Source organism: Gymnodraco acuticeps, unplaced genomic scaffold (genome assembly GCF_902827175.1).
Source record: "Gymnodraco acuticeps unplaced genomic scaffold, fGymAcu1.1, whole genome shotgun sequence".
Classification (NCBI taxonomy): domain Eukaryota; kingdom Metazoa; phylum Chordata; class Actinopteri; order Perciformes; family Bathydraconidae; genus Gymnodraco; species Gymnodraco acuticeps.
Window position 1 is genome coordinate 2901590 of NW_022990513.1, and position 27591 is coordinate 2929180.

The 27591-nt window shown below is 42.2% G+C and overlaps 1 protein-coding gene across 8 annotated transcripts in view; it reads right to left on the reverse strand.

Annotated features, from left to right (window-relative positions):
- The window catches only part of ckap5 (cytoskeleton associated protein 5), a 91671-nt gene that overhangs the window by 26626 nt on the left and 37454 nt on the right, over positions 1-27591 (reverse strand). For 6 of the 8 annotated variants that reach the window (XM_034227039.1, XM_034227037.1, XM_034227035.1 and 3 more), the window contains 16 exons: positions 27171-27263; positions 22834-23019; positions 22317-22411; positions 21948-22131; positions 21633-21790; positions 21065-21239; positions 20451-20564; positions 19221-19349; positions 18523-18717; positions 18283-18409; positions 17929-18011; positions 17488-17598; positions 11179-11301; positions 10736-10885; positions 10453-10656; positions 3720-3855 (listed from right to left, as the gene is read on the reverse strand). In XM_034227039.1, coding sequence (XP_034082930.1) covers positions 3720-3855; positions 10453-10656; positions 10736-10885; positions 11179-11301; positions 17488-17598; positions 17929-18011; positions 18283-18409; positions 18523-18717; positions 19221-19349; positions 20451-20564; positions 21065-21239; positions 21633-21790; positions 21948-22131; positions 22317-22411; positions 22834-23019; positions 27171-27263 — 2263 coding nt within the window. The remainder of the gene's footprint in view (positions 1-3719; positions 3856-10452; positions 10657-10735; positions 10886-11178; positions 11302-17487; positions 17599-17928; positions 18012-18282; positions 18410-18522; positions 18718-19220; positions 19350-20450; positions 20565-21064; positions 21240-21632; positions 21791-21947; positions 22132-22316; positions 22412-22833; positions 23020-27170; positions 27264-27591) is intronic. The other 2 variants (XM_034227036.1, XM_034227040.1) reach the window with 2 other exon arrangements.

Below are 27591 nucleotides of genomic sequence, written 5' to 3' on the forward strand. Positions count from 1 at the left end.
CACTGACGTAGAACCACAAAACCAAAACATTAGCTGTCCTCATATCTGTTCAGAAACTGGACAAAAGTTAAACAAGTACAAACCACAGACTGTCTGTGTCATGGCGAATACAGTCGCTGCTTTATTTATGTCAGTAGGCCGTTGTTATGAGTGTGGACGGAGCATATACAGCATGGGTCGGCAACAGGCGGCCCCCATTGTTGGCCCGCCAGCAATAATATTTGGCCCGTAATTTTGAGAATCAAAAATAAAATCTTATTTTGAGATTTTTTTTAAAGGCCGATCAGGAGAGCTGGATCTGATTGATATGGACATAAACGCGAGTGAAGTATAACCGGACCAGAGAGAGAGAGATCAGATCAGCTGCTGAGTCTGACGAGACACCCAGCTCTGCATAATCACCTGAAGCCCCGCCCACTGTTTAGCGAGCTGCATGAGAAACTGACGGGCTGTCAGGAGAGAGAGAGAGGGGAAAAGAGAGCATCCGTTTCTCCCGTGTTATTATTCAAAGTTAATGTAAACTTTTGAATAATGTACTTCATCTACTGCAAGTAGTTTGTTTGAATGTAATAATGATGTTTTTTGTTGTTTGTGGAATCATTTATTGAAAAATGAATCTGAACTTTTCGATCTGTAACGATTATAAACTGAAGCAATATAAAAATGAGCCCCATTAACTGAGTTTTAAACATCAGCATATCCTGTCATAGTCCGGTGATTACCTGCAAACAGAAACTCTGCTACACCATTATTATTATTATTATTGAAACATGACCGGTAAGTTTCAAATTTGTCCGGTAAAATAAATTCTGTCCCGACATTTGACTGGCGTAATGTCAGCGGAGGGAGGGGAAGCGGCGCTGTGGAAGAGCAGAGTGGTGAGTGAGAGCTGTCATCTTCCCTTTACAAGCTTCAAACATGTATTTATCGTGTGATTTTGGAAATAAAAATGTCATATTCTGAAAGCCAAGACTTTGTTTATTTAAAATCAAACAAAACACCCGAACCCCGAAAAACTAGTTTTTACGCAAATCCACATTTATTTTGAAATGAGCCGTTCCGACTGATTTCGATAGAGCGGATCACATATGGCAAATGTGTGGTTGGGGGGAACCAGGTCAATTAAAGTACTAATTTAACTATTAAATACATTGAGTTTGAGTAAAATACTTGGTTACTGATTAATTTAGGCTATAATATATTAAATTGCAAAGCAAAACTGCTGTAATTGATTTATTTTGTCCTTTGGTATTTTTTAAAGGTTTTCAACCTGAAAGAATCCTAATGTGTCCTTGAAAAGTTGAAATAAAGAAAAGGAAAAAGGATTCCAGTTGTCCATGCGTCCTCTGTTGCCCCTCGAGCCTCTCAAATGGGCAAACACTCAAATAAATGCCAAAACCCCAGAGAACTTGACAATACTTATCAGAATAAAAGTATGTTAAATAACACTGCTACCTAGTTAATAACTCTACTTTACTCAGTGGAGGCTCGTCCATTGAGGAAAGGGAGGACCATCCTCCCTACATTTTCAGAGAAAAATAGACTTTGAAGAGAACAATAAATACACCTCAATTTAAAAGATAAGTCTGTTAAAATACAGATAATAGCCCTGGCTTTGGGACTGAAATGGGGCTAGAGACGACGAGCCTCCCTTTGGGCGGGTCTAGCCAGAGGCTCTGGATTGGGCGCCTATATCATCAGTGAACAAATCTGCGGATCTGACTGCGCATCAGAGTGTTGATGGGGAGGGTTATCAGCGATAGAGTTTTTTCTGAACCGGGGAACAGGGGCGCTGCGCCCTCTTACCAAAATCAATTCCTTGAATTAGGCTTTGATTATATTCTGGCCCACCATCTTGCGGCTCAGCAAAATATTGGCCCAAGGCCAAACTTACTTGCCTACCCCTGATATACAGGGTATATGCAGGAATCCTGAAGTCAAATGTAATACCTTTTAAGACTTTTTTTAAGACCCTTTCCATACATTTTAAGACCTCATCGCAACTTTGAGTTCTAACCGGTTACATTGGCAACACACTTTACCTCACTTTTACTATATACAGTATTGATTGTAAGATAGCACAACTAAACAGTTTGTGAAAACTCCTTATCATAATTCAGATAGAACAAAGCACAAGAGAATGAATTGTGTGACCAACCCAATTCAAGGGGTTTTATTAGAAAAATAAACCATTAGAAAGTATTTGATTTAGGCATTGTTCCCAATAGATAAAACAGACAGACTACTGAAGCCTCCTCTCCACATGAACTTCAACCTCTCTGTCAAGGTCAAGTTTAATGCAGTATGCTGCTTTGTTGCTTCTGTAGACAAACTTTGTGCTCTTTCATTCCAGTAAAACTCCTCAGAAACCAGTATTTGACTAATAAACAAAACAATTGACAAAACTTTGAACTATGAAATATATTAAACTTTGGTGAGCTTCAGCGGGGTAAATATATAAATATAAGCTCCCTCACAAATACCCAGGGTTTAAATTGGGCCGGGGCTGTCCGAGGCTAAGCCCCGGCACATAGGACGATTCTCTGACGTCATCACTCTCGCACATTTGTCATGTTTACAAAAAATGATATATATATATATATATATATATATATATATATATATGTTAAGACTTTTCTCGTTCTTAATATAGACTATATTTAGGGTTGATATGTGTTGACTTTACTTTAAAATAGCAGATCTCTGTGACCGGATATAGTTTTTTTGGCTTTGTGAACGTGTGTCTCTTCCTTGGAGGAGCAGCATCGCCCGGACACACCGCACTGCAGCGGTGTGTGTCAGCAACGTGCAGTCAGGGGAGGCACGGATTGGCCATCGGGAGAGTCGGGACTTAAACGCCGTGACTTTCTGGCTAGCACATAGCATGTGGGACCGGACAGCTTTGATCCCCATCAGTGGCGCCCCAACACACTATTTCCCCTCCCCCCCAGAGCGGAGCAAGGCAACGAAACGAAACTTAAAATAAGAAGCAGCATTTTACAGCGCGCTATGCATGGGGCCGCCTTGAGGGGGTTTCCCGACATGTCGTTGCCGTAATTTAAAGGGTGTTTCATGTTGTCGTTGCTGTGGACCTTAATACCTTGGAAAATGCCGTTTAGTACTTTTTAATAGCCTTAATTTTCGCTAAATTGATTTATCAACTTTTAATACTTTTTAAGACCCCGCGGAGACCCTGATATATAACGTTAGCTTAGCCTGGTCGATGCGATCTTCATTCATAAAACAAGCATTTTAAAAGGTTTTTCGCCTGCCGTCTGTCTGCAGACTTCTCAAAGCATTAATTCATGGTTTTCACTAACGGGTATCAGTATGTTGTTACTTCGGCATCATTTAGAAACGTGTATTACAATTTAATCACGGTAAAATATGTTCATTTTGTTGTAGTTGTAGCCCCCTTGCCAGTGCGTCTTGTTTGAATGATGCGAGTAAACACAGCTGACAGCCGCGGTGAAACTCGAGCGTTTAGAGCGAAGCGAATATTCGCATCGCGTCCGGTGTGAACGCAGCATTAGACTCATGAGGGCCAGCACTGATAAGGTGTTTCTTTTGTGGGGCCAAAACATATAAATGTACATATATTTCCAATTATTGAAGAATAAATAAATACCGTAATACTTGTATAATTTGGAAAATACTGTGATATGAGTTTTTTGTCATACCGCCTAGCCCTAACAGAAGTTCAGTTTGTAGACACCTACCAGCTCTCTGTTTGGAGTTTTTGGACTTGGTTCCTTCCATGAGGAAAGGGAAGACCTTGGATGCTGGGTACACCTTACACAGCATGGCCAGTATCGCCCGAACATCTTTGCGGACTCCATCCTTTGGCTCTCCAACCTGAAGAGAAGAAGCTGTTAGCAAAGCGAGCATTACAGCAGCATATTATTCTGAGGTTCATACACTTTTTCACCAAGGATTTTCAATTACTTCTCCATGACCTTTACTCTAATTTTCCATGACCAAAAAAATTACTCTCTCAGTGGTACCACTGAAAATTGTTACTTTTAACATGGAACAGGAAAATAAGGTCTGCATATGAAACATGTTGTGCCTATCTGAAACAAATGAAATAGTAGGCTTACTGGCTAAAGCAACTGTAGGCGTAATTGTGAAAATCTCTCACCAGCAAAATACCTCGACAGTTAAATGCCATTCTACGTTCTACATTTTGAAAATATATTGTCATGCCTCTGTGCAAGGCTTAGTCTTTCTATCTGTATAGCCACTGGTGTAAAGTAACCAAGTTCATAAACTCAACAAGTACTATACTTGGGTACAATTTTGAGATACTTGTACTTTACTTAAGTATTTCAATGTTTAGCTACTTTGTATTTCTACTGCTCTACAATTCAGAGGTAAAAGGTATTTAATCCCTTTAGTTACTTCACAGATGTGGATGAATGATGTGAAATATAACGTGCAGTTTTGCTTTATTGGGGGGGTCCGAAAACCAGTCGGTATCTGGTGTGACCACCATTTGCCTCACGCAGTGCAACACATCTCCTTCGCATAGAGTTGATCAGGTTGTTGATTGTGGCCTGTGGAATGTTGGTCCACTCCTCTTCAATGGCTGTGCCAAGTTGCTGGATATTGGCAGGAACTGGAACACGCCGTCGTATACGCCGATCCAGAGCATCCCAAACATGCTCAATGGGTGACATGTCCGGTGAGTATGCTGGCCATGCAAGAACTGGGATGTTTTCAGCCTCCAGGAATTGTGTACAGATCCTTGCAACATGGGGCCGTGCATTATCATGCTGCAACATGAGGTGATGGTCGTGGATGAATGGGCCTCAGGATCTCGTCACGGTATCTCTGTGCATTCACAATGCCATCAATAAAATGCACCTGTGTTCGTCGTCCATAACATACGCCTGCCCATACCATAACCCCACCACCACCATGGGCCACTCGATTCACAACATTGACATCAGAAAACCGCTCACCCACACGACGCCACACACGCTGTCTGCCATCTGCCCTGAACAGTGAAAACCGGGATTCATCCGTGAAGAGAACACCTCTCCAACGTGCCAGACGCCATCGAATGTGAGCATTTGCTCACTCAAGTCGGTTACGACGACGAACCGGAGTCAGGTCGAGACCCCGATGAGGACGACGAGCATGGAGATGAGCTTCCCTGAAACAGTTTGTGCAGACATTCTTTGGTTATGCAAACCGATTGTTGCAGCAGCTGTCCGAGTGGCTGGTGTCAGACGATCTTGGAGGTGAACATGCTGGATGTGGAGGTCCTGGGCTGGTATGGTTACACGTGGTCTGCGGTTGTGAGGCCAGTTGGATGTACTGCCAAATTCTCTGAAACGCCTTTGGAGACGGCTTATGGTAGAGAAATGAATATTCAATTCACAGGCAACAGCTCTGGTGGACATTCCTGCTGTCAGCATGCCAATTGCACGCTCCCTCAAAACTTGCGACATCTGTGGCATTGTGCTGTGTGATAAAACTGAACATTTTAGAGTGGCCTTTTATTGTGGCCAGCCTAAGGCACACCTGTGCAATAATCATGCTGTCTAATCAGCATCTTGATATGCCACACCTGTGAGGTGGGATGGATTATCTCGGCAAAGGAGAAGTGCTCACTTTCACAGATTCTTTCAGATTTGTGAACAATATTTGAGAGAAATGGTTATTTTGTGTTTATAGAAAATGTTTTAGATCTTTGAGTTCATCTCATGAAAAATGGGAGCAAAAACAAAAGTGTTGCATTTATATTTTTGTTCAGTGTATGTATATATATATACAGGGGTGCACATCACTTTTTTGCCCTGGTTCTCAAAGGAGCACCTGGAGATGTTGCTTGGTGCTCATCCTTAAAATGAAATAAACTGTAACTTTTGAGGGGGTCTTGACTTTATTTTCCAGACACACTGCACTGAACACACATGCAGAGGTGAACACAGAACACACATGCAGAGGTGAACACTGAACACACATGCAGAGGTGAACACAGGACACACATGCAGAGGTGAACACACATGCAGAGGTGAACACAGAACACACATGCAGAGGTGAACACAGAACACACATGCAGAGGTGAACACAGAACACACATGCAGAGGTGAACACAGAACACACATGCAGAGGTGAACATAAGACAACATTAGCACGACCAGTAATCCTACAAGCTGTCATCACTACCCTCCTGACTGTTCTCCTCACTGTCTTCCTCTCTGTCAGACATGGTAGCTGATGATGTAGGCCTACTTCTTTCTCTCTGGTTGAGTCTGTGATTAGCTGCTTGCTGGTTTTGGGTCGAAAGTCTCTGTTATCATCTTAGACAAGTGGATGTAATCAAATAAGTATGTGAACATAACCAATAACCTACCATAGCCAATAACAAATGAATGTAACTTATTTTATTTGTGTTATTCATTCATATCTTATTTTACCATAACATTTATTTATTTATGCATTTTTTTGTATCTCTCCAGTTTTAAACGATATGTCTGGTTACTGTCCTATAGTATATACATTGGAATGATTTCAAACCTGTTTATCCCAATAAATATAAAGGAGTGCCTTGGAAATATGTGTTTACATAAATTGTGATCAAACCATTTGAGACCCACTGAGATAACTTAGACTAAAGTGAACTATCTAAACACTCAGAGTCCTTTACCTCACTGAGCTGTAGTATCAGCCTCTCAGTCTGACTGGAGAGGACTCTCCCTCCACATTATTGTAGAAACATCTTCTTCTTATATCCGTTAGAGCAGCTAGCACCACATTCTAATAACAACAGCGCCCTCCCTTTCTCCCTCGCTCGCTCCCACGCTCACTCGCACTTTGGCTGTGAGCTGCGGGCGCCAGATAAGCCAACATCCCCCATTTTAATCACTTACAGCACCCATCGTACAGGGCAAATGAAACGTGTAACCGGGGTGAAAAGGGTGTTACATTTACTTAATTATGAATATTGTTACATCAAGGCCGAAAATTAGGATGAGCCCCAACGGTCAAAAATGTTTTTTTTCCTCCCAGAACTGCCAGCGCAGCGCCTCCACATATCTGGCGCCCGAGGCGAACATCTATAACGCCAGTGCTACGGGCCGACCCTGAATTCATATGCAACTCACAAATATCTTTCTCTCTCTCTCCTCTCTTTTCTCTCCTCTCTTTTCTCTTCTCCCTTCTCTCTATTCTCTCTCTCCCTCTCTCTCTCTCTCCCTCTCTCAATGTTGGTACGCAAATACGCCTTTTTTCAAATGACCCGGTGCTCTTTTTTTTGGCGGAGGTGCGCATGCGCACCTGCGCACCAGTTATGTGCAGCCCTGTATATATATCTTGTTTGTGCAAATCCGATAAGTAATTAAGTATTTCTACTGTGAGTTCTGTGCTAAGTGCGTCAGCATTTTTTTGCTCAGGGCTCATTTAGACACTTCTTGTGAGACTTGTGTTTTGTTTCAGTAAAAATGGTTCGTATCGTCAGTTAGCTGAGTTTCTTCCCGTTAAGTGGGTATGACACATTAATAGGTTGTTAAATGTTAAGAAGCCCTGAGATACAGTTTCGTGAAAAAAAACGTAACAGGTTAATGATCAATAATTATAAAACATATCATATATATTATTCTGAAATGGACCAAACTGCACAATGACTACTTTTACTGTCGCTACTTCAACTATATTTTGATGATCATACTTGAGTAACATTTTGATTGCAGGACTTTTACCTGTAACAGAGTATTCCTACACTCTGGTACTTCTACTTTTACTCAAGTACAAGATCTGAGTAATTCTACTCTTGCTCTATACAAGATCTGAGTAATTCTACTTTACTAAAGTACGAAATAAAAGTACAAGATCTATACCAGGGGTCGGCAACCCCTGGCACGCGTGCCAGGCACCGTAACCAGTGGCACACTAGGAATAAGTGGAATAAGTGTGCAAAATATAAAAATGTTATTTTCAGATCCTGAACGAGACCGCCGCCAGAGCGCGTCTCCGCGTTACCTGCAGAAGGAAGCCATGCACGCAACGCAGCCCCGCTCTCTTTAACTTCAGGCGACTTTCTGCCGCTTTCCTCCGTGGTGCTGATCGTTTCACCACGGAGGAAAGCACTTCACTAATTGCAGTACCCATAAGGAGCTGTACACATGCCGCAGTTTTTGCGTGGCTGTGTCTTTAGTTGAAAGCCCAGTGGCGATCTGCTCATCTCTCATCGAAATAATATGCTACACAGGGGCGGACTGGACATCTGTGTGTTCTGGAGAATCACAGAACGGACGGTCGTCCTTATTATTATACTGTTTAAACCAATTATTTAAATGTGTTTGTTAAATTCGGCATCATGTAAGTCAGGGATGCTCCGATCGATCGTCATGCGATCGCGAGAGCCGATTGCATGACGTAAAATACATGACCCTTTTCTCTGTGCGCGGCAAAGCAAGCTCGCTAAAATGGCTTCACCGGTTTGGCATTATTTTAAGGTGTCCGAAAATGACAATAAAATAGCGGTATGCAACGTGTGTGAAGCAGAAATCCTGCAGCTCCACCCGCTGTGACGGACCGGTGAGCGGAGCACCACACACATTATGAGTTAGACCTAACACACTTAGCTATTTCATCTACTTCTGGAACAAGCTAAACTAGTTATAAATATATTTATTCTTCACTGTCGGGTCACTCATTACTGGCGATCGGAGCATCCCTAATGTAAGTTACGCTGACAGGTCCACACACTGCTTCCCCGCAGCGAGGCTCACCCCGCCCTCCTGTTGACAGTTCACGAGCGTCGAGCGTCGAGCTCTTCACCCCCCCCCCCCCCCCTCATGGCTGTCTACATGATGTGGTCTGCCTCACACAGGGTGACTGGCTGTCTACATGATGTGGTCTGCCTCACACAGGGTGACTGGCTGTCTACATGATGTGGTCTGCCTCACACAGGGTGACTGGCTGTCTACATGATGTGGTCTGCCTCACACAGGGTGACTGGCTGTCTACATGATGTGGTCTGCCTCACACAGGGTGACTGGCTGTCTACATGATGTGGTCTGCCTCACAGGGTGACTGGCTGTCTACATGATGTGGTCTGCCTCACAGGGTGACTGGCTGTCTACATGATGTGGTCTGCCTCACACAGGGTGACTGGCTGTCCACATGATGTGGTCTGCCTCACACAGGGTGACTGGCTGTCTACATGATGTGGTCTGCCTCACACAGGGTGACTGGCTGTCTACATGATGTGGTCTGCCTCACAGGGTGACTGGCTGTCTACATGATGTGGTCTGCCTCACACAGGGTGACTGGCTGTCCACATGATGTGGTCTGCCTCACACAGGGTGACTGGCTGTCCACATGATGTGGTCTGCCTCACACAGGGTGACTGGCTGTCCACATGATGTGGTCTGCCTCACACAGGGTGACTGGCTGTCCACATGATGTGGCCTGCCGACATGGCCACTGTCATACAGATCATAAATCAAAGCCCTTGATTGGTCTCTGTGTGTCATTCAAGCTCGGGATAACCTCAGCTCAGGTGAGGTAAAGGACTCTCAGTGTTTAGATAGTTAACTTAGTCTAAGTTCTCAGTGGGTCTCAAACGGTTTGGTCACCATTTATGTAAACACATATTTCCATTTGAGAGGGTAGTGATTAGTAAAATATGCATGAATACAAAATAAAAGTTAACTAGGTGAAAAAAGGTAAGATACCATTTTAAAACTTGTTGAGAGCTAAAACTAGAGGCTGCTGCCTCAAAGAGGAGCAGGGGGAGACAGGAGAGGCTGGTTCAGGAGCACACACACTCACAACTATAAATGAACCAAACCAAAAAAAAAATCAGTGTTTTTTCATATTGGAAATATGTTATTGGTTATGGCAATGATTTTATGATTATTGAAATGTATACAGTTCTGTTTCATATAGGTGTTTCCATAGATCTAGTGTCTTTATTTCCCCCTCAAAATGCACCAGATTGATGCATTCAACTCCAAAATGTAATGTAAAATCTGACCAGGGGGGCCTGCCCTCGGACCACCCCCACTTAAAATCACATGGATAGGTTCCTATATACATTTACCTTTTTTTTTTTTTTTAAAATAGTAACCCATGTCCATGTTTATTTGTGGGTAGTAGATTTAAACTATAGGGCTATCACTATGGGCCCTGCCTGTACCTGTTCGCTCTGCCATCACGTGAAGGGTCTGCTAACAAGCGACCAACAGAAAGGTTAATGTTAATGTTGTTGCACGTGACCTCAAAAAAAGTACTAAGTTATGATATAAAGTATAGTATTACTATTTCGGCGATTATATAAAATATAAATTATATTTGATGCAACTTTAGTTACATTTCCATGACTTTTCCAAAACTTTGGGAAAGATATTGTTTTCTATAACTTTTCCAGGGCCTGGAATTTCCATTACTTTTCCAGGTTTTTAATGACTGTACGAACCCAGTGTGATGTGTGCTCACCTTGAGTATGAGGTAGGGGACGAAGGAGTTTGCCTCGTACTCGGTCAGGTGGTAGTCCTCTCTATTCAGCATGGCAAATAGCAGCTTGAGATATTCCAGCACCTTCATTAGGACTGTGGTGTTAGTGTCGAAGAACCTCAGGGTGAACCACTTCAGAATGAGGTCCAGACAGCTGATGGTGGCGTCACTCTCACTTTCCATCCTCTGTCACACAAATAGACTTTATTACCAAACCTAGTCTCCTTCTGCTAAAATGCAATTAGTTTTTTTTAGCAAACACTACCTCAATCATGACTCCTATAGCCTTGACGTGCCTCTGGAAGTCAAAGTGGAAGAGCTCATCCTGCAGCCACTTAGCAAAGCAGGTGGACATCTGGGCTTTCAGCTGCTCCAAATATTCATCTCGAGGAGTGTTGAAGTTCCATTTCAAAATCTGCAAAAGAGACATTACGAGTCAAACTGAATACCATGGTATTTCAGGTGAGCTGTGTGTGATTGATTTCAAATAACATAATAACTGATGTTTTCTTTGTAATAACCTTAAAAACTGTTTTGGGAACTAAAATATTCTTAGCCAGTTAGTTAAACTATGCCGACTGTGGGCTGATACCCACACGAATAAATTGGGTATCCTTCAGTTCTAGTTGATACCTCAGACAGTTTGGAACTACTGTTGAACTGGGCCACTGGAGTCAGGACATGTCATGTTAAGGGGCTGTCAGATACCTTCAGTTGCTTCTCCTCTTTGATCCTCTGTTCTTTAGCATTGGGGATGAGGACAAAGATTGGCCCGGACTTGTCTTCCTCATCTTTCTGGATTTTGGCTGCGGGCTTCTTACCAGCTGGACCCTGATGGGAGGTAACATCAGTGTCAGGGAGTCGCTGGGAACTTAGAATTGTGTGAAATTATGTTTATTCACGGGCTCTTTGTACAGATAGTGAGTGAAGTAAAAAGTGATGCGAATTTTGGATGACATAATAGATGTGTAAGGCCACAGAGAGTAAAAACAGGAGAAAAGGAGTGTTATACTGAAAAGATATCAGGGAAGGCCACACATTGCAAAAACATTGATGTGATGGTAATATTCCAAAGAAGAAACACACACATTCAGAAGGACACACACATGCAGTGGAGTGACCTTTAACCTTTTAATGTGACCTTGCTCTATTTGTTCTCGTCTGTATGCATGCATGTATGTATGTTCCAAGCGTTTTGATTACTTTTATGTATAACCCTAAGCGCTTTGAGCACCAGGAAAAGCGCTTTATAAATGTAATGTATTATTATGAGGGGCCGTGTAGGCCAAAATTCAAACTCACCTCACACACACACTACTGAAAACATCTGGCCTTGCACACACACACTACTGAAATACTCTCACATTCACTACTGAACACCTCACACACACACTACTGAAAATTAAGCCTCACACACACACTATTGAAATCCTCTCACATTCACTACTGAACACCTCACACACACACTACTGAAAACATCTGGCCTTGCACACACTACTGAAATCCTCTCACATTCACTACTGAACACCTCACACACACACTACTGAAAACATCTGGCCTTGCACACACACTACTGAAATCCTCTCACATTCACTACTGAACACCTCACACACACACACACTACTGAAATCCTCTCACATTCACTACTGAACACCTCACACACACACTACTGAAAACATCTGGCCTTGCACACACACTACTGAAATCCTCACATTCACTACTGAACACCTCACACACACACTACTGAAAACATCTGGCCTTGCACACACACTACTGAAATCCTCTCACATTCACTACTGAACACCTCACACACACACACTACTGAAAATTAAGCCTCACACACACACTACTGAAATCCTCTCACATTCACTACTGAACACCTCACACACACACTACTGAAAAGCATTTTACTGAAAGGTTCTCAGTAGGGAATGTGCATGTGTTTCACCTATGTGTGTGTGAGGGGATTCTTGATGTAACGGAAGTCATTCTAATGTAACGGAAGTCATTCTAATGTAACGGAAGTCATCTGCTCGTGGTCTCTTTGCTAGCCCCGTTAGCTTCATTAGCTCCAGGCTGCTACTCGGACGTGTTTTTTGTGTTGATGCCTGGTGGAGTATTCTTCATTGAAATATCGCACTTATCTTATGGCTCTGCGGTTCAAACAGACAGTCTATGAATGCAGTTTATTCGGTAAGTGAAATTCAAGCACTTTATTTCTTACTTGTCTTTTTATTCAGCTAACAAGCGAGACGAAGCTACATCTGTGCTAACGATGCTATCCGTAGCATACAAGTTAAAACATAATGGAGAAGTGTAAAACATTAAGAAGGATTATACTGTAAAACATAAGGCTTCTCGGTGAGGTTGGTAAAATAAGGTCATGCTTGTACATTAGTTAGTTTGCTAGTTAGGTAACTGCATTGTTATTGTTAATTTAAAATAGCTATGCTCGACGATGCAGACAGCTAGCGTCACATTAGTGTTGAAGAGCAGAGTATGAGATTAACCTCACTATAAGATCTGTGTATCTGAAAAATATGAATCTCACATTTCCAGTTGGTTCCAGAAATAACGTTAACGTAGATATTGCAATATGGTTTGTTGAGCTGGAGTTGATTGTTGAAGCTTACTGGTTAACGTTCATCATATTAAACGAACGAACCCAAACGTTGTTGTTTTTATTAATATTATTACCAATACTTACTTAGCATTTTATTATCATTACACTGGAGAAACCGACTTATTGTGGCAGCAGAACGTGAACATGTAACTTAATGCCTGCATTTGAGGACGAAAAATAGCTCAGTCAATGCTTTAGGGACAAGGAAATGATTTGTTTAAATATTAGATATGACGTTATGTGTGCTTCTGTGACAATGAAGCTTATTCATTGCATTACATTTGTTGAAGATGTTTGTCTTTTACCCTTACGTGTGTGTTACAAATGAATGTGAATATGGCATAGTACAAATATTTAAATTGACTGTCTCATGAAAAACGATTCTAAAATAAAAAGGACCCCAAAGTGAGTCAACAAAACTTTCAATAATAATCTAAGGTATTGAGTTTTGGGATGTTACTTGCATACAAATCTATAAATGCCTTAAGGTTTCTAAAACATACAATATGTGGTAAATTCAACAGTGGATCCAGCAAAGATTCACATTTTTGCATGATTTGTTATTGATTTGTTGCTGTTACTTAATTTTAATAAATTCAAGTCAAGCTTAGTTACATGTGATGGTAGCTATATGCTCTTACCTGTGTGCCTCCTCCGCAACCAGACTGTATTCAAACTCTTAAGTACCAGTTCTATCTACTTTAAACAATTAAAAAGACAAAATCAACTACATTTATTGATATACCAATCTTTATTTTTGGGGCCTCTTCTTCTTTTAAATTAAACTTTCAGACATGAGATATTGAAATACAGTAATAGTTTTGTCTATTTAAAAAATAATGAGCCATTCCTTACAGTTAACTTCATATTTCTTATTGTCTAAAGCATTTATGACACACATTTCCCCCTCATCGGAGCAGCGGGAGCGGTACTGCAGTCGCTTTACCGCACCGTTGTGACGAAAAGGGAGCTGAGCCAGAAGGCAAAGCTCTCGGTCTTCCGGGCCATTTTCGTTCCTACCCTCACCTATGGTCATGAAGGATGGGTCATGACCGAAAGAACGAGATCGCGGATACAAGCGGCCGAGATGGGTTTTCTCCGCAGGGTGGCTGGTGTCTCCCTTAGGGATAAGGTGAGAAGTTCGGTCATCAGGGAGGGACTCGGAGTTGAGCCGCTCCTCCTTCGCGTCGAAAGGAGCCAGTTGAGGTGGTTCGGGCACCTAGTTAGGATGCCACCTGGGCGCCTCCCTAGGGAGGTGTTCCAGGCACGTCCAGCTGGGAAGAGACCAAGGGGTAGACCTAGGACCAGGTGGAGGGATTATATCTCTTCGCTGGCCTGGGAGCGCCTTGGGATCCCCCAGTCAGAGCTGGTTGATGTCGCCAGGGAAAAGAAAGTTTGGGGCTCTCTGCTGGAACTGCTACCCCCGCGACCCGATCACGGATAAGCGGGAGAAGATGGATGGATGGATTTCCCCCTCATATTCACAGTGTGGATCAATTGAGACAGCGTGCAGAGACTTTGAGAGAAACCTCAGCATGACGGATGTCCTGTCTGTGGGTTTGGCTGGAGAGGACTGAGGTGGAGAGGTCTTTCTCTGGGAGGAGGCCCAGGCCTGATGAAGAAACCCCCTAACTGCATCTGTGAGCACATACTGGGCTCAGCTGTCACAAACAAATGATGGTCCTGTTTGACTTTGTGTTCACAATAAAAGTGTAGTTTCTTAGTGAATGTCCTGTATTGGTCTTTAATCTGAAATCAGCTTTTCATTTTCTTCTTGCCCCTCTGAGAAAACGGTGAGGCAGTTGTGTCCTTCAGGTATGTCATTTCCTAACAGAAATGACAAGAAACATATGACATTATTGCAGAGCAAGTGTGTTATTTATGAAAGGTTTGTTTATTTAGCGGCTGTAGAAATAATGTATTTTTTTAATTTTAATGTGTTTTTTTAATTCATCACTTTGTACTACAAAGATAATCAGATTATGAATGAACAGTCTGCAGTTAATCAACATTAAAATATCTTATTAAATAATATTCAACTGCTCGGTTGTCTCACTGCAAGAACCACTTTTACCACGTCTTTCACAGACAATATGTAGAGACAAATGGTAGCAATTCTCACAATGTAAAATAATAATTGCCTTAAATACATTGAAATGTGAAAGCTGATTATAGTTGTTACTTTATCTATTTAAACCAGAACGTTTCTCGATTCTTTGTACAGTATGAAAGGAGTCTTTGTACCTTTGAGTCCATGCTGAAGTTCACTGATGTTAGGAATAGGTCTGTCTCTCGTGGTCAGCATCCTCTGGTCTGTCTGCATCACCTGGAAACTTTAAACAAACAGATGTATATGTAAAGTAACAATGTGTTGGTCACAGACTTGTTTTTACATGCAAATGTCATGTGATAATCTTTTTGTTATCCTTAAAAAAAAGTGCTGGATATCAAAGCCCACACACACGTAAGGGTAAAAGACAAACATCTTCAACAAATGTAATGCAATGAATAAGCTTCATTGTCACAGAAGCACACATAACGTCATATCTAATATTTAAACAAATCATTTCCTTGTCCCTAAAGCATTGACTGAGCTATTTTTCGTCCTCAAATGCAGGCATTAAGTTACATGTTCACGTTCTGCTGCCACAATAAGTCGGTTTCTCCAGTGTTATGATAATAAAATGCTAAGTAAGTATTGGTAATAATATTAATAAAAACAACAACGTTTGGGTTCGTTCGTTTAATATGATGAACGTTAACCAGTAAGCTTCAACAATCAACTCCAGCTCAACAAACCATATTGCAATATCTACGTCAACGTTATTTCTGGAACCAACTGGAAATGTGAGATTCATATTTTTCAGATACACAGATCTTATAGTGAGGTTAATCTCATACTCTGCTCTTCAACACTAATGTGACGCTAGCTGTCTGCATCGTCGAGCATAGCTATTTTAAATTAACAATAACAATGCATACAGTTACCTAACTAGCAAACTAACTAATGTACAAGCATGACCTTATTTTACCAACCTCACCGAGAAGCCTTATGTTTTACAGTATAATCCTTCTTAATGTTTTACACTTCTCCATTATGTTTTAACTTGTATGCTACGGATAGCATCGTTAGCACAGATGTAGCTTCGTCTCGCTTGTTAGCTGAATAAAAAGACAAGTAAGAAATAAAGTGCTTGAATTTCACTTACCGAATAAACTGCATTCATAGACGGTCTGTTTGAACCGCAGAGCCATAAGATAAGTGCGATATTTCAATGAAGAATACTCCACCAGGCATCAACACAACAAACACGTCCGAGTAGTAGCCTGGAGCTAATGAAGCTAACGGGGCTAGCAAAGAGACCACCAGCAGATGACTTCCGTTACATTAGAATGACTTCCGTTACATTAGAATGACTTCCGTTACATCAAGAATCCCCTCACACACACATAGGTGAAACACATGCACATTCCCTACTGAGAACCTTTCAGTAAAATGTTTTTCAGGAGTGTGTGTGTGAGGTTAATTTTCAGTAGTGTGTGTGTGAGGTGTTCAGTAATGAATGTGAGAGGATTTCAATAGTGTGTGTATGACGTTAATTTTCAGTAGCGTGTGTGTGAGTTGTTCAGTAGTGAATGTGAGAGTATTTCAGTAGTATGTGTGCAAGGCCAGATGTTTTCAGTAGTGTGTGTGTGAGGATTCAGTAGTATGTGTGCAAGGCCAGATGTTTTCAGTAGTGTGTGTGTGAGGATTTCAGTAGTATGTGTGCAAGGCCAGATGTTTTCAGTAGTGTGTGTGTGAGGTGTTCAGTAGTGAATGTGAGAGGATTTCAGTAGTGTGTGCAAGGCCAGATGTTTTCAGTAGTGTGTGTGTGAGGTGTTCAGTAGTGAATGTGAGAGGATTTCAGTAGTGTGTGTGCAAGGCCAGATGTTTTCAGTAGTGTGTGTGTGAGGTGTTCAGTAGTGAATGTGAGAGTATTTCAGTAGTGTGTGTGCAAGGCCAGATGTTTTCAGTAGTGTGTGTGCGAGGGGAGTTTGAATTTTGGCCTACACGGCCCTTCATATATTATTATGTCAGCACACATTACATGTTAAAAGCTTGAAACATGTGCATTACTCATATCACCCAGATACTCTTTATCCATGTGTATTTAGTGACACATTTGTGTATTCAGTGGCATTATTAGTAATTAGAGACACAGGATTAGACGGAGCCAAGATCCGACCGGGTCAGGGCAGAGAGAAGGGACAGGGGTTAACATCCGTCAGGCTAACAAGTATCCTCTGAGAAACTCCGCCCACGTCTGCTGCTCCACACAGCTGGCTTTAATAAGGAGCAGCATGGGGGTTTGATGTAGAGGAGTTTCATCACAAGGACACCTGCACAGATCTACCTGTTGACTGCTTGCAGCAGCCTTCCCTTTGCTGGGGGGCTTTTTATTAGCATTACTGCCCTTGTCCTTGGAGGGAGGGGAAGGGACAGGTTCCTTGGGAGGGGAGGGAGGCTGGGTGAGTAAAAAAAACCACATCATATTTACATTTCATCATCATGAAATGACTTGTAAAAACAATATGGTGCGCATAGTGGTTGTGCATTGGACACTCTTTTGAAAGTATTTGTTTATTCGCCAACAGAAGTGATCAACTGAAACACAAATGAAAGTGTGAAGTTTTATCTTTTTTAATAAAATAAAATATTCCAGTGTGATGCACCTTAAATGAAATGTCATGTTCACAATGGTTACACTGCCATTACATATGTATTAGGCAGAACAAAGACTTACACAAACACTGAAGTTTTGATATTTAGTTAGTGTGTTGTTATCCCATCATACCTTCTTTGTGGCCGCTCCTCCTCGGATCTTCTTAACTTCAGGTTTACTGTCCACAGAGTCCTCACCAGCTGGCTGCCTGGAGGCTGCGGGGGAGAGGCATGGGTCACATTGTGTGAATACAATACAAACAATTACCAGGCACAAGAGCAACTAATTGACATCTCACACTTATTGCATTCTGGGGTGTGTGTAATCAAACTGTGAATGTCACGACATACTTTGTACATCGATGTTCCCAGAGAAAGAGCGAGGTCAGATGAAAAGGATTGGTTTTTTACATTAAGAATTGGTTTTAATGTAAGAGTGTGGTAGTAAGAACGAGTTGAATGGCATTCATAGTAATGTCATACATACCTGAAGCAGCTCTACTTGGCTCTGCAGAGCCTTTTCCCCCTCCAGCTTTGGCAGGGGCAGCAGGTTTAGCTGGCATCACTGCTCTGGCCTTTTCCAACATGGCAACCACCAGATCCCTAGAGGCAGCCTGCAGGGAGTAGGAGAGACATTCATTAATGCAGACTACACAACCTTTTTAAGGTGCTTGAGCCATGAAGTCAGAGCTTTTTGCTAGCAACAGCCCGATCATCGCTTCAGTACTTTGAGTTTCCCAGCAGCCTTGTCCATCTTGTCATGTCCCAGTTGCATCATGAAGGTCGGCAGGGCGTCCTGAGCCTTCTTCCTCACATCTCCGTTTCTGTCCTCCAGACAGGCGTAGAGGAGAGGGACACACAGCATCAGGTCCGCAGGGACTGTCCTCAGGGTCAGCAGCTTCTCTGCTAACCAGCCCAGCACCTGGGGGATAAAGAGAGCGTTATACGTTTGTTTTATATTATGGCCCAATAAGATATAAATATGCATTCCTTGATGAGGTCATTCTTCATATAGCCTGCCTATGAATTGTTTTTAAGCTCGATAAACACAAAAAATATATACACACACACACACGCCCCTTCTCCTTTTTCAGTTTTAACCTCCTCGACTCCTTGCCTCACGTCTTAGTCCCGCCCACATGAGATGCGAGACGAGGAGGGGAACCGAGGAGAAAGGAGTGGAAGCAACAGGCGTTTAGAGAAATTAAATCCTCTCCTCTGAGCGGTCATTTTAAAGCGACGTAGCGAAGGACATGGCAATCTTCAAAGACAAGTTCACCGGCAGTAACTCTGTAAAACCCTGTGTGAACCATGATTTACCTCAGGAATATGCCTAATATGTCACTTTGGGTCCAGAAGGTACAAGACAAGGAATTCAAGATTTTCTTCCACAAACAAGACAGTAAAGAGTAGATATATTAGCACCTCCTGTCGGAGGAAGGGGTTCTCTCTCTTTAGCTCCTCTGACAGGTCTTCTCCTTCCAGCCACTCCTTCATCCCAGTTTGCTCCACCCAGGCCTGCAGAGTGCTCATGGCAGCTGCCCTTACATTAACCTGCACAGGAACACAGAGACATGTCCATCATCAGTCGTGGGACCCGAAACTGTCCCAGGAGACATGTTTGAATTCAGATTCATCTTACTCTTTTCATCACATCAGTTTGCAATCATTTGCATTTAGAAATGTAAAATATTTTCCATTATCAGTACGCTCTTCCTGTGCTAACCATGTATAATGTTTAAGCATAAGAAAAGCATACAACATTGAATGTTGTACTGTTATGTTTAGTGCCTGAACACTTGTTTTGATAAATGTTTGATTTGCTGAAAATTAATTTAGGGGTTGCTGTAACCAGGGCTCTCGACTAACTTTTTCACCATCCTCCCGGAACCGTCCCGAAATACAATCTAAGCCGTCCCGAAATTAATGTGGACCGTCCCGAATTTAAAAGGTTAGTTTTTCTACATTATCATTAGTTAAAATCATTCAAAGTGACCTTTAACATAAATAAAACATCATACAAATCATTAGATGATAATTCATCAACCTTTTTATTCGAGTAAACCATTCAATCACATAAACAAGGCCAAATATATTTAAACAAACCCACACACGAGAAAATTACTCTAATATTGAATCCAATCAAGTCCCATCCAATTAACAAAACAATCCAACACTGTCCTGAAGACAGAACCCAGAGTAACCACGAACCAGGATGACAGTCTGTAACACAGTCAGGAGACCTTTACAAACGGCCCCGCCCCCTCGCACACAGAAGGGAGAGAGAGATCTCGTCTGGATTGGAAAGCTCGAAAATACATCATAGACGCATGTTGTAGTCTTATTGCATATTAGAAACGGAGTTGGTGAAACTAAAACTGCGATATAATGTGTGTGTAGCAAAAATACATATGACATGTATTTTTGAAATGTCTCCAGTACCGATAAAAAGTCCGATAACGTCGGACTTTAACGTTACCACTGTCTTTAATAATTCCGTCCCAGGGCCCGTTTAACACCGGGGCTCGGTACCCATCCCTACTAATTTCTGTCCATCTCAATGCTATCAATACATTGCCATTGCTGTTGAATGTGCACACATAGGTGTGTTACTGTGGTGAGTGTCCGTCTGATTTGAGTGAATGTGCACAATACCTTGCTGTCCCCAAGTACAGTGATAATAGGCATTCCCAGTGTTTTGACATGCTGCTTGAGTCCAGGTCCCATGGCTGCAGCCAGCTGCTGAAGGATAGTCAGGGTCTGCTGCACCTGGAGACCAAACATTACTGCCATTTTAATATTCTATTACTGTGAAAAGTAGTTTTTAAATCCTTCGTTAAGAATGAAATACTTGAGTGATATTGTGCTTCTAAAAATTAAAAAAACACATCGATATAACATCAAACATCTCAAATATGACAAAAAACATGTAAGAAACATTTAACTCTACTCTAGTTAAACTCGAACTAATAGATATTTAGGGCAGGAGTTCACACTTTCCAAAAATTGATACATTTCAGTACAAGGCTTTACTCAGTTGTTGATGATGCTCATTGAAAGGGAAACCAATCAAAACTCCAAAGTACTGCATGTGTACATGGTAGTGAAAGGAAAGTAATTTAATCGTCTCAATCAAATTAAACAAGTGACAATATGCTGTCGACATGGACTTAGTTTCACTTTATTTGAAAGCAGTTAGTTCTGTTCGATGGCGTTCTAGCATAATATTCAAATCTTAATGGACAGGATAACCCTGCTCTCTCACTAACCAGGATTTTGTTGGAATCACTGAGTCGTGCTTTCAAGGCAAGTGGCAGGTCTCCGATGTTTGTGGTGATGAACTTGGCCTCTGAGATGATGGCTGCAGTCTCATCCAGACCCTCCTTCCTGATCTTCCAGTTCTTATCACCAATTTTAGACACCAGATCAGATGTGATTTTGTCACTAAAGATGGGAAAGAAAAGAGATGAGATGAGAACAGTGTCTTACAACTTGAGCAGTTAACAAAGAGATAAAAGGGACAGGTAAATACACTCTGTGGTATTGTTAAATGGTAAGACAACACGTTTCTAATGATTTCCTTGTCAAAATGTTCTTTGAACAACTATTCTATGTGCAGGTAAACCAATAGTAGCATCACCTTATATTCTGTGGACAAATCTATTTCAGGTTTTTTGGATTCATACAGAAAACATCATATTAATGGCTGAGAATGTGTCGAAAATAAAACAAGAATTACGATTATTCATTTGTTATCATCGGATTCACACTTCAAAAAGAATAATTAAACCTTGTAGTCTTTGTGCAGTGTCACTGAAGGTGTGAGTGTTTGGTTACCAGATATCTGTTCTGGGCAGCAGGTCCATGATGTCCATTCCTCCTCCTCCTCCTCCAACATCTTCTTCCTGCTCCTCTGCTTCATCACCCTCCTCGTCTTCCGCTGACGCTGACTTCTTGGTGAATCTGATGGGAGCTGGTGGAGACTGGCCCTGCATCTGCGAGGGAGATGCCCACACAAATAGATGTCCTTATAATTTGTTGACGAGATAACAGAGGGCTGAGAAAAGTCCTTATTTCAGTTTTTATTACCAATGTATAACAGGAATAAAACCTTGATCTCTTGTATTCCTGAGCCACACACCAAGTCCCTACCTTTTCAAACTGGACGTCTATCTGTGACAGGAGAGCAGGCTTCTCATCTTCAAAGAACATGCGAAGAGGAGCACCCATGTACAGGTACATGACTCCCAGCAGGGTGATGGCAGCCGTACGCACTGCAGGGTTAGTCGCTCCCAGAGCCGTCTTCACGTTGTTGATGAAGCCCTTTACATTGATACTGAGAGACGGGTGGTCAGAGGTCATCAGATACCATTAAGGTGCAAGTTGTGTCTCTTCTTAAGTAAAAATGACTAACTGAAAAAAATATTCTGGAACTTTATAAAAACGCCATTAAAAACCATGACACCTCATATATTTATGTTTTGATAAATAATGAGCATGTAAATAAGAACTTCAAATTACCCAGCAAAGCCAAACTCCTTCATGGCATTAGCCAGCCAGTTGAGAGTCTCCGCTTGGTTTTTAGGATTCTTTTGTGCAAATGCCATAGACACAACCTGACAAATAAACAGAGTGTGTTAATACAGTATGCAGGGGTTTTTCTATACAAATATGGTATGAGGGCAATACTGTGGCGCTGATCTTGTATATAAGATATATATTCTCGCAATAACTTGATGCCCATATACAAGATGGCGCCGCAGATGTAAACAACGGCGAGACGTTGGAGCTACGTGAAAACAAAGCCGTCTCTGCCGTCTGGCGGTCTATTTTTTTTGGAGTCATTTTACAGTTTTTAACAAACACAATTATTGTTTTCTGGCATCCGTTTAAAATGTTACGAAAAAGTGGGCGCAGCACCCCTGTTACCCGGTTTAGACAAAACCCTGGTATATCCATCATCGACCCTACTGTAGCCGATCACTCTTGAGATTTTACAAAAAAAGTTGTGTCCTGCCTAGAGAAACGGGATACACACCTGTTCTGCAGTCCAAGGCAGTGAGCATGCCACCCCAATAGCAGTCAGTCCCTCTTTGGCGTTTTCACCACATTTGACGTCTCCAACCTTGTCCACCAAGCCGTCCAAAACCACAGAGGCTGAGGTCTTTGAAAACTGTCCTCTCTGAGCTATGAGAGCCACGATGTGCAGCTTCATCTGCATCACCTGCACAGGGAGAAAACATCATTACGGGCACCTTCCCTCCCCTATGGGCTCGTTACTCGCTTAACAGTAAAAAAAAAAGAAAAAAGATTGTTGAAAGAGTATATTGTATTGCACTGTTGGTAGCTCAAGGACTTTAGATTAACATTGCTAACAACTACACTGTAGCCACTGTGAAAATGAGAACAAAACGTTGTTTTTTTTTGTAACTTCATTTTTATTTTCAGGTTTTACAGGAAAGAAAACACAGACAGTATGGTAGCAAGTAGGGATCGACCGATATGGCTTTTTCAAGGTCGATACCGATTATTAGTAATCAAGGAGACCGATAACCGATATTTGGAACCGATATACATTTGCAGTAAAATCAGAAAATCTTGGTGTCAAAATGTAGAATAACACAACTTCTTTGAAATGCCTTTTTATGTTTAATGAACTTTTCAACATCTTAAAACTGGTTTCCTCTCTGGGACCCTGAGTAAAGTAAATGAAGTAAAAATTAAATAAAAACTACTAAAACTTGTTCTGAACTTCTGATATTTGAGTCTCACTCATTTATACCTCATTCACACCAACAGTGTTTCAGGGCCGGTTCGGAGCTGGAGCTTGAAAAGCACCGAGTTTTCCTGTTCACACCGCAGCGGAGCAGCCTCTTAGCTCCGGAATCCGGTTCGTTTCAAGCACCAAAAAATTGTCCAGCTGGAGCTAAAGCACCACATACATCACGCTTACGTCGAGGCGGGGGCAGGGGCGGGATCAACTCCTGAACAACAACAAAAAGCCGGCGTTGTATCCAGTTTGTACACAACGATGGAGAAACTTAACAAGCAGCAGTGGTCCACTGAAAAGACCAGCTACCTACTGGGGAATCTGGTCTTCCGAAGAGGTACAGAGGAAGCTGGAGCACAATCGGCCATTGTTGTTGTCGGTGTGAGTTGTGAGGGGTTTCCGCGCGGTTTGGCTTTATGAAGCAGGCACGCAAACAGTTACGTCATGACGTAAACGATGACGCAATGATGCAGCACCAGTCGGACTCTGGGCAGTGTGAAAAGAGCCGGAGCTAAACCGAAGAACCGGTTCTGAACCTGAAAAGCTCTAGCACGGAGCTTGAACCGGAGTTGCGTTGGTGTGAATGAGGTATTAGTAGTCCCAATTCAGCAGCACCAGATTGCGGTGCAGAAAGCAGAGTTGCTGCGACGCTCCACTGGCAGCCGTCCCAGCGCGTCACAGTTTCTCTGCTGCGAGATGCTACACCCCCCCCCCCCCCTTTGTAACTGGGAAACTGATAGAATTGGATCATAAGATCGTGGTGTTTTTGCAACTTCGGCATAGGGGATTGGGATGTTTATTGAATTTCGGCTTTCAACTGATTTACCTTCGAAACACGTGTATGGCTCTGCCGCTCACTGCTGCTGCTTGCCTCTGTCTGCGTTCTTCGCACCTGCCTGTAATTTGAGAAGGTCTCGCCTCTCTGGCTGGCTGCAGCCCGGAAAATCTTCAGTGTCGATTGACACTTCAGTAATAGCCTATCAGATAGCGCTGTGGGTGGGACATTGCTCGTGAACAGTGGTGACTGCAGCCAGAGAAACGGCCGCATCAGAGCCAAAGTTGTATCGGCAATTTGATTTTAAAAATATAATACTGATAATCTGTAAAATGCGGAATATCGGCCTCGATAATCGGCCAGGACAATAATCGGTCGACCCCTAGTAGCAAGTACATCAGATAAAAGTATACTCCGGGACAATGGTACATTTTGCATACAATACCTCAAAGTAACATGCATATCACAACCCTCTGGTTAAGTTAGAGGGAACAGATAACAAAAATACATCAAACAACAAAGACAATTCAAAATAAAACAAATAAGAAACAAGGCTATAACTAAGGGGTCACGAGGAGGCCATCACGAAGTACAATTGTAACAATCATTGTTTACTTAAAGGTCCCATGACTTGGCCATTTCTACTGATCATAATTCCATTGTTGAGGTCTACTAGAATAGATTTACATTGTTCAATTTTCCAAACTCACATTGGTTTCTCATACAGCATCTCTGTATAGTATGTGTATTCACTCTCTGTCCTAAACGGCTTCTTGGAGCCCAGTGTCCTCTGATTGGTCAGCTTGCACAATCTGTTCTGTTCCGAGTCCACCACCGTTACAGCGGAACATCAGTGATTATGTGTTACAATGGCGTTTGTTAGCAACCAGAAAATGACACCAGTAAGGACAAACCGATGAGAATGCTACGTGGGGTCTGGGTGCCGTGTTGGCGGGACGTTACGCGGCTCGCTGCTGCGAGGAGCGGACAGTGTGGGATGGGTTCATTTCCTGCTTGCTGCGTGGGGTCTGCGAGACATCGCGAATGGACTCAGGAAGGGGGGGGTGCTGCAGCATCTGCGATATTTGTCCATTCCTCAGGGGCAATGAAAATATTTTTCAATTGGCAAATATAACCATTGAGGTCCCTTCCGCTCCTTCCATGATGATACCATAGATCCGAATGTTATTGCGACGCGAGTATCCTTCAAGTTCGGTGAGTTTTCACCTCTCGCTGCGAAGTAGCTTCAATTTTCCTCGTAGCTTCCTCCATCTTCTGGTTAATGTCTGTCCTCATATCACCTAGTTGTTGTTTAATATCCTGTTGAAAACTGCTCTGGAATTCTGACAGTTGTATGGAGATATTGTTTTTAAGGTCAGATATGACTTTGGTCATGGTTTCGTTTATGGCGTCACGGATGGAGGCTAACGACGCCATTTCTCCTAGCATAGCCTTACGGCCCGTCTACACTACAGGCATCAAAAAATCTTGAAGCTGGGCGTGTCTGAGGCTTGGCGATTTCTCGCGCCCAAGGCGACCAACAACCAATCAGGAATCTCCCGCCCGCCCCCGGTATACAAAGCAATAGCAATGTTAAAACGAAGTAAACTGGATATAAAATCCCCAAATAGGCGAAAACCTACCAGTTTCATCCACTGTCTCTGCCACCTCCCTCCATGCCTCGCTCCTCCGGTTTGTATCCCGGTAGATGAACAGAGACTGATCATACAGCACCGGGTGATTCACTACCGCTATAATCAATTTTCCCTCCATTTTTTTTGAATATGAGGAAATTACCTGCGTAGTCTCTCCCAGCATACACGCGGTTTGATTGGCTAGCGCTTGTACTGTCAGATTTGCATACGCGGGATTTGATTGGCTGATGCCAAGCATCGAGCCTCAAAAGTTGAACATTGTTCAACTTTTGATGCCGATAGATGCTCGTGATGCTTGCAAAGCCATGCTCCCCACAATGCAGTTCGGCGAAGTTTTAAAATCTTCTACGTCACCCCATTCAAATGAATGGGCGAAGCGTTGAAAGCATTTTTCGATGCCTGTAGTGTAGACGGGCCGTTAGCCTTGTGGCCGCAGCTAGCATCTTTCATGTCCGTGTCCTTTCTTTTGCTTCTTAAGGCCATTCCAAGGTTATTTTCTTCCGCCCCTGACATTATTATGTGTTGATAAACACTTTCAAAGTAAATCTTCTAAATTATAAGGGGGGGTTACAAGTAACATGTAATGTATTTGGTAGTCCAGTCGGGAGCTAATTATCATGCTGCCATCCTCACGATCGCGCCACCGGAAGTCTGAATAAAATATTTTGATATTGAATCTTTCCTTTTATTTTGTATTTGGTTGCCAATTAAACTCCCACTTAAAAATAGGCAACCGTTGTTATATTCATTTTTAACCTGTGTCGTGGATAATGTGTTAATAATGATAATGTGATAATGTGTTGTTATTCTGGGAGATAGGTACTCTTCTATCTTTCAGCAAAAAACACATTTTAGTTTTCTTTTGTTATTTCTATTAAGTCTTCACATTAGATTTGACATACGTTAACATTCCATTAATCTTATAACATCATAGCAAAAAATATTGAATGGTAGAATATATGAAAAACTCTAATGGTAGACACATTTCTACAGTATACATTGTCATATCGCCCCTCCTAAAATACACTTAAGTATATTTAACAGCAGATTACTGCACTGTCTGGATGTTGCTTGAGAGGAAATTATATCTCGTCTCTGTGCTTCCTAGGCAAAAGTCGTTGCTTGGAGGAAATGTTACATTCCAACACTCCGTTGTTACGGGCAGAGACACTTACCTGGAAGTTGGTCTCCTTCCAACCTGGTTTCTTGGCCAACATCCTGACCAGAGCCTGGCACGGCATATCCGCCTTATCCATGCTCTCGACAGCCTTAAAGCATAAACAAATGAATAGTTAAATATTAATGCATATTATTTTTAGGGCCGGGACTTTAACGCGTTAATTAAGATTAATTAATTACACAAAAATTAACGCGTTAAAAAAATTAACGCATTTTAATCGCACTTATTTTTGCACCGCGGAACGTTTCTCACTGGATGAGTTTCAGGCGTACCGATTATACTGGAGCACCAACTAACGTTCATGACTTCAGACAACAACAAACCACAGTGAACAACAGTGGGAAATGTTGTTTTAAAAAACGGACGGATGGAAGCGTTGATAAGAGCACGGTTGTGTGCAAATTATGCAAAAAGGA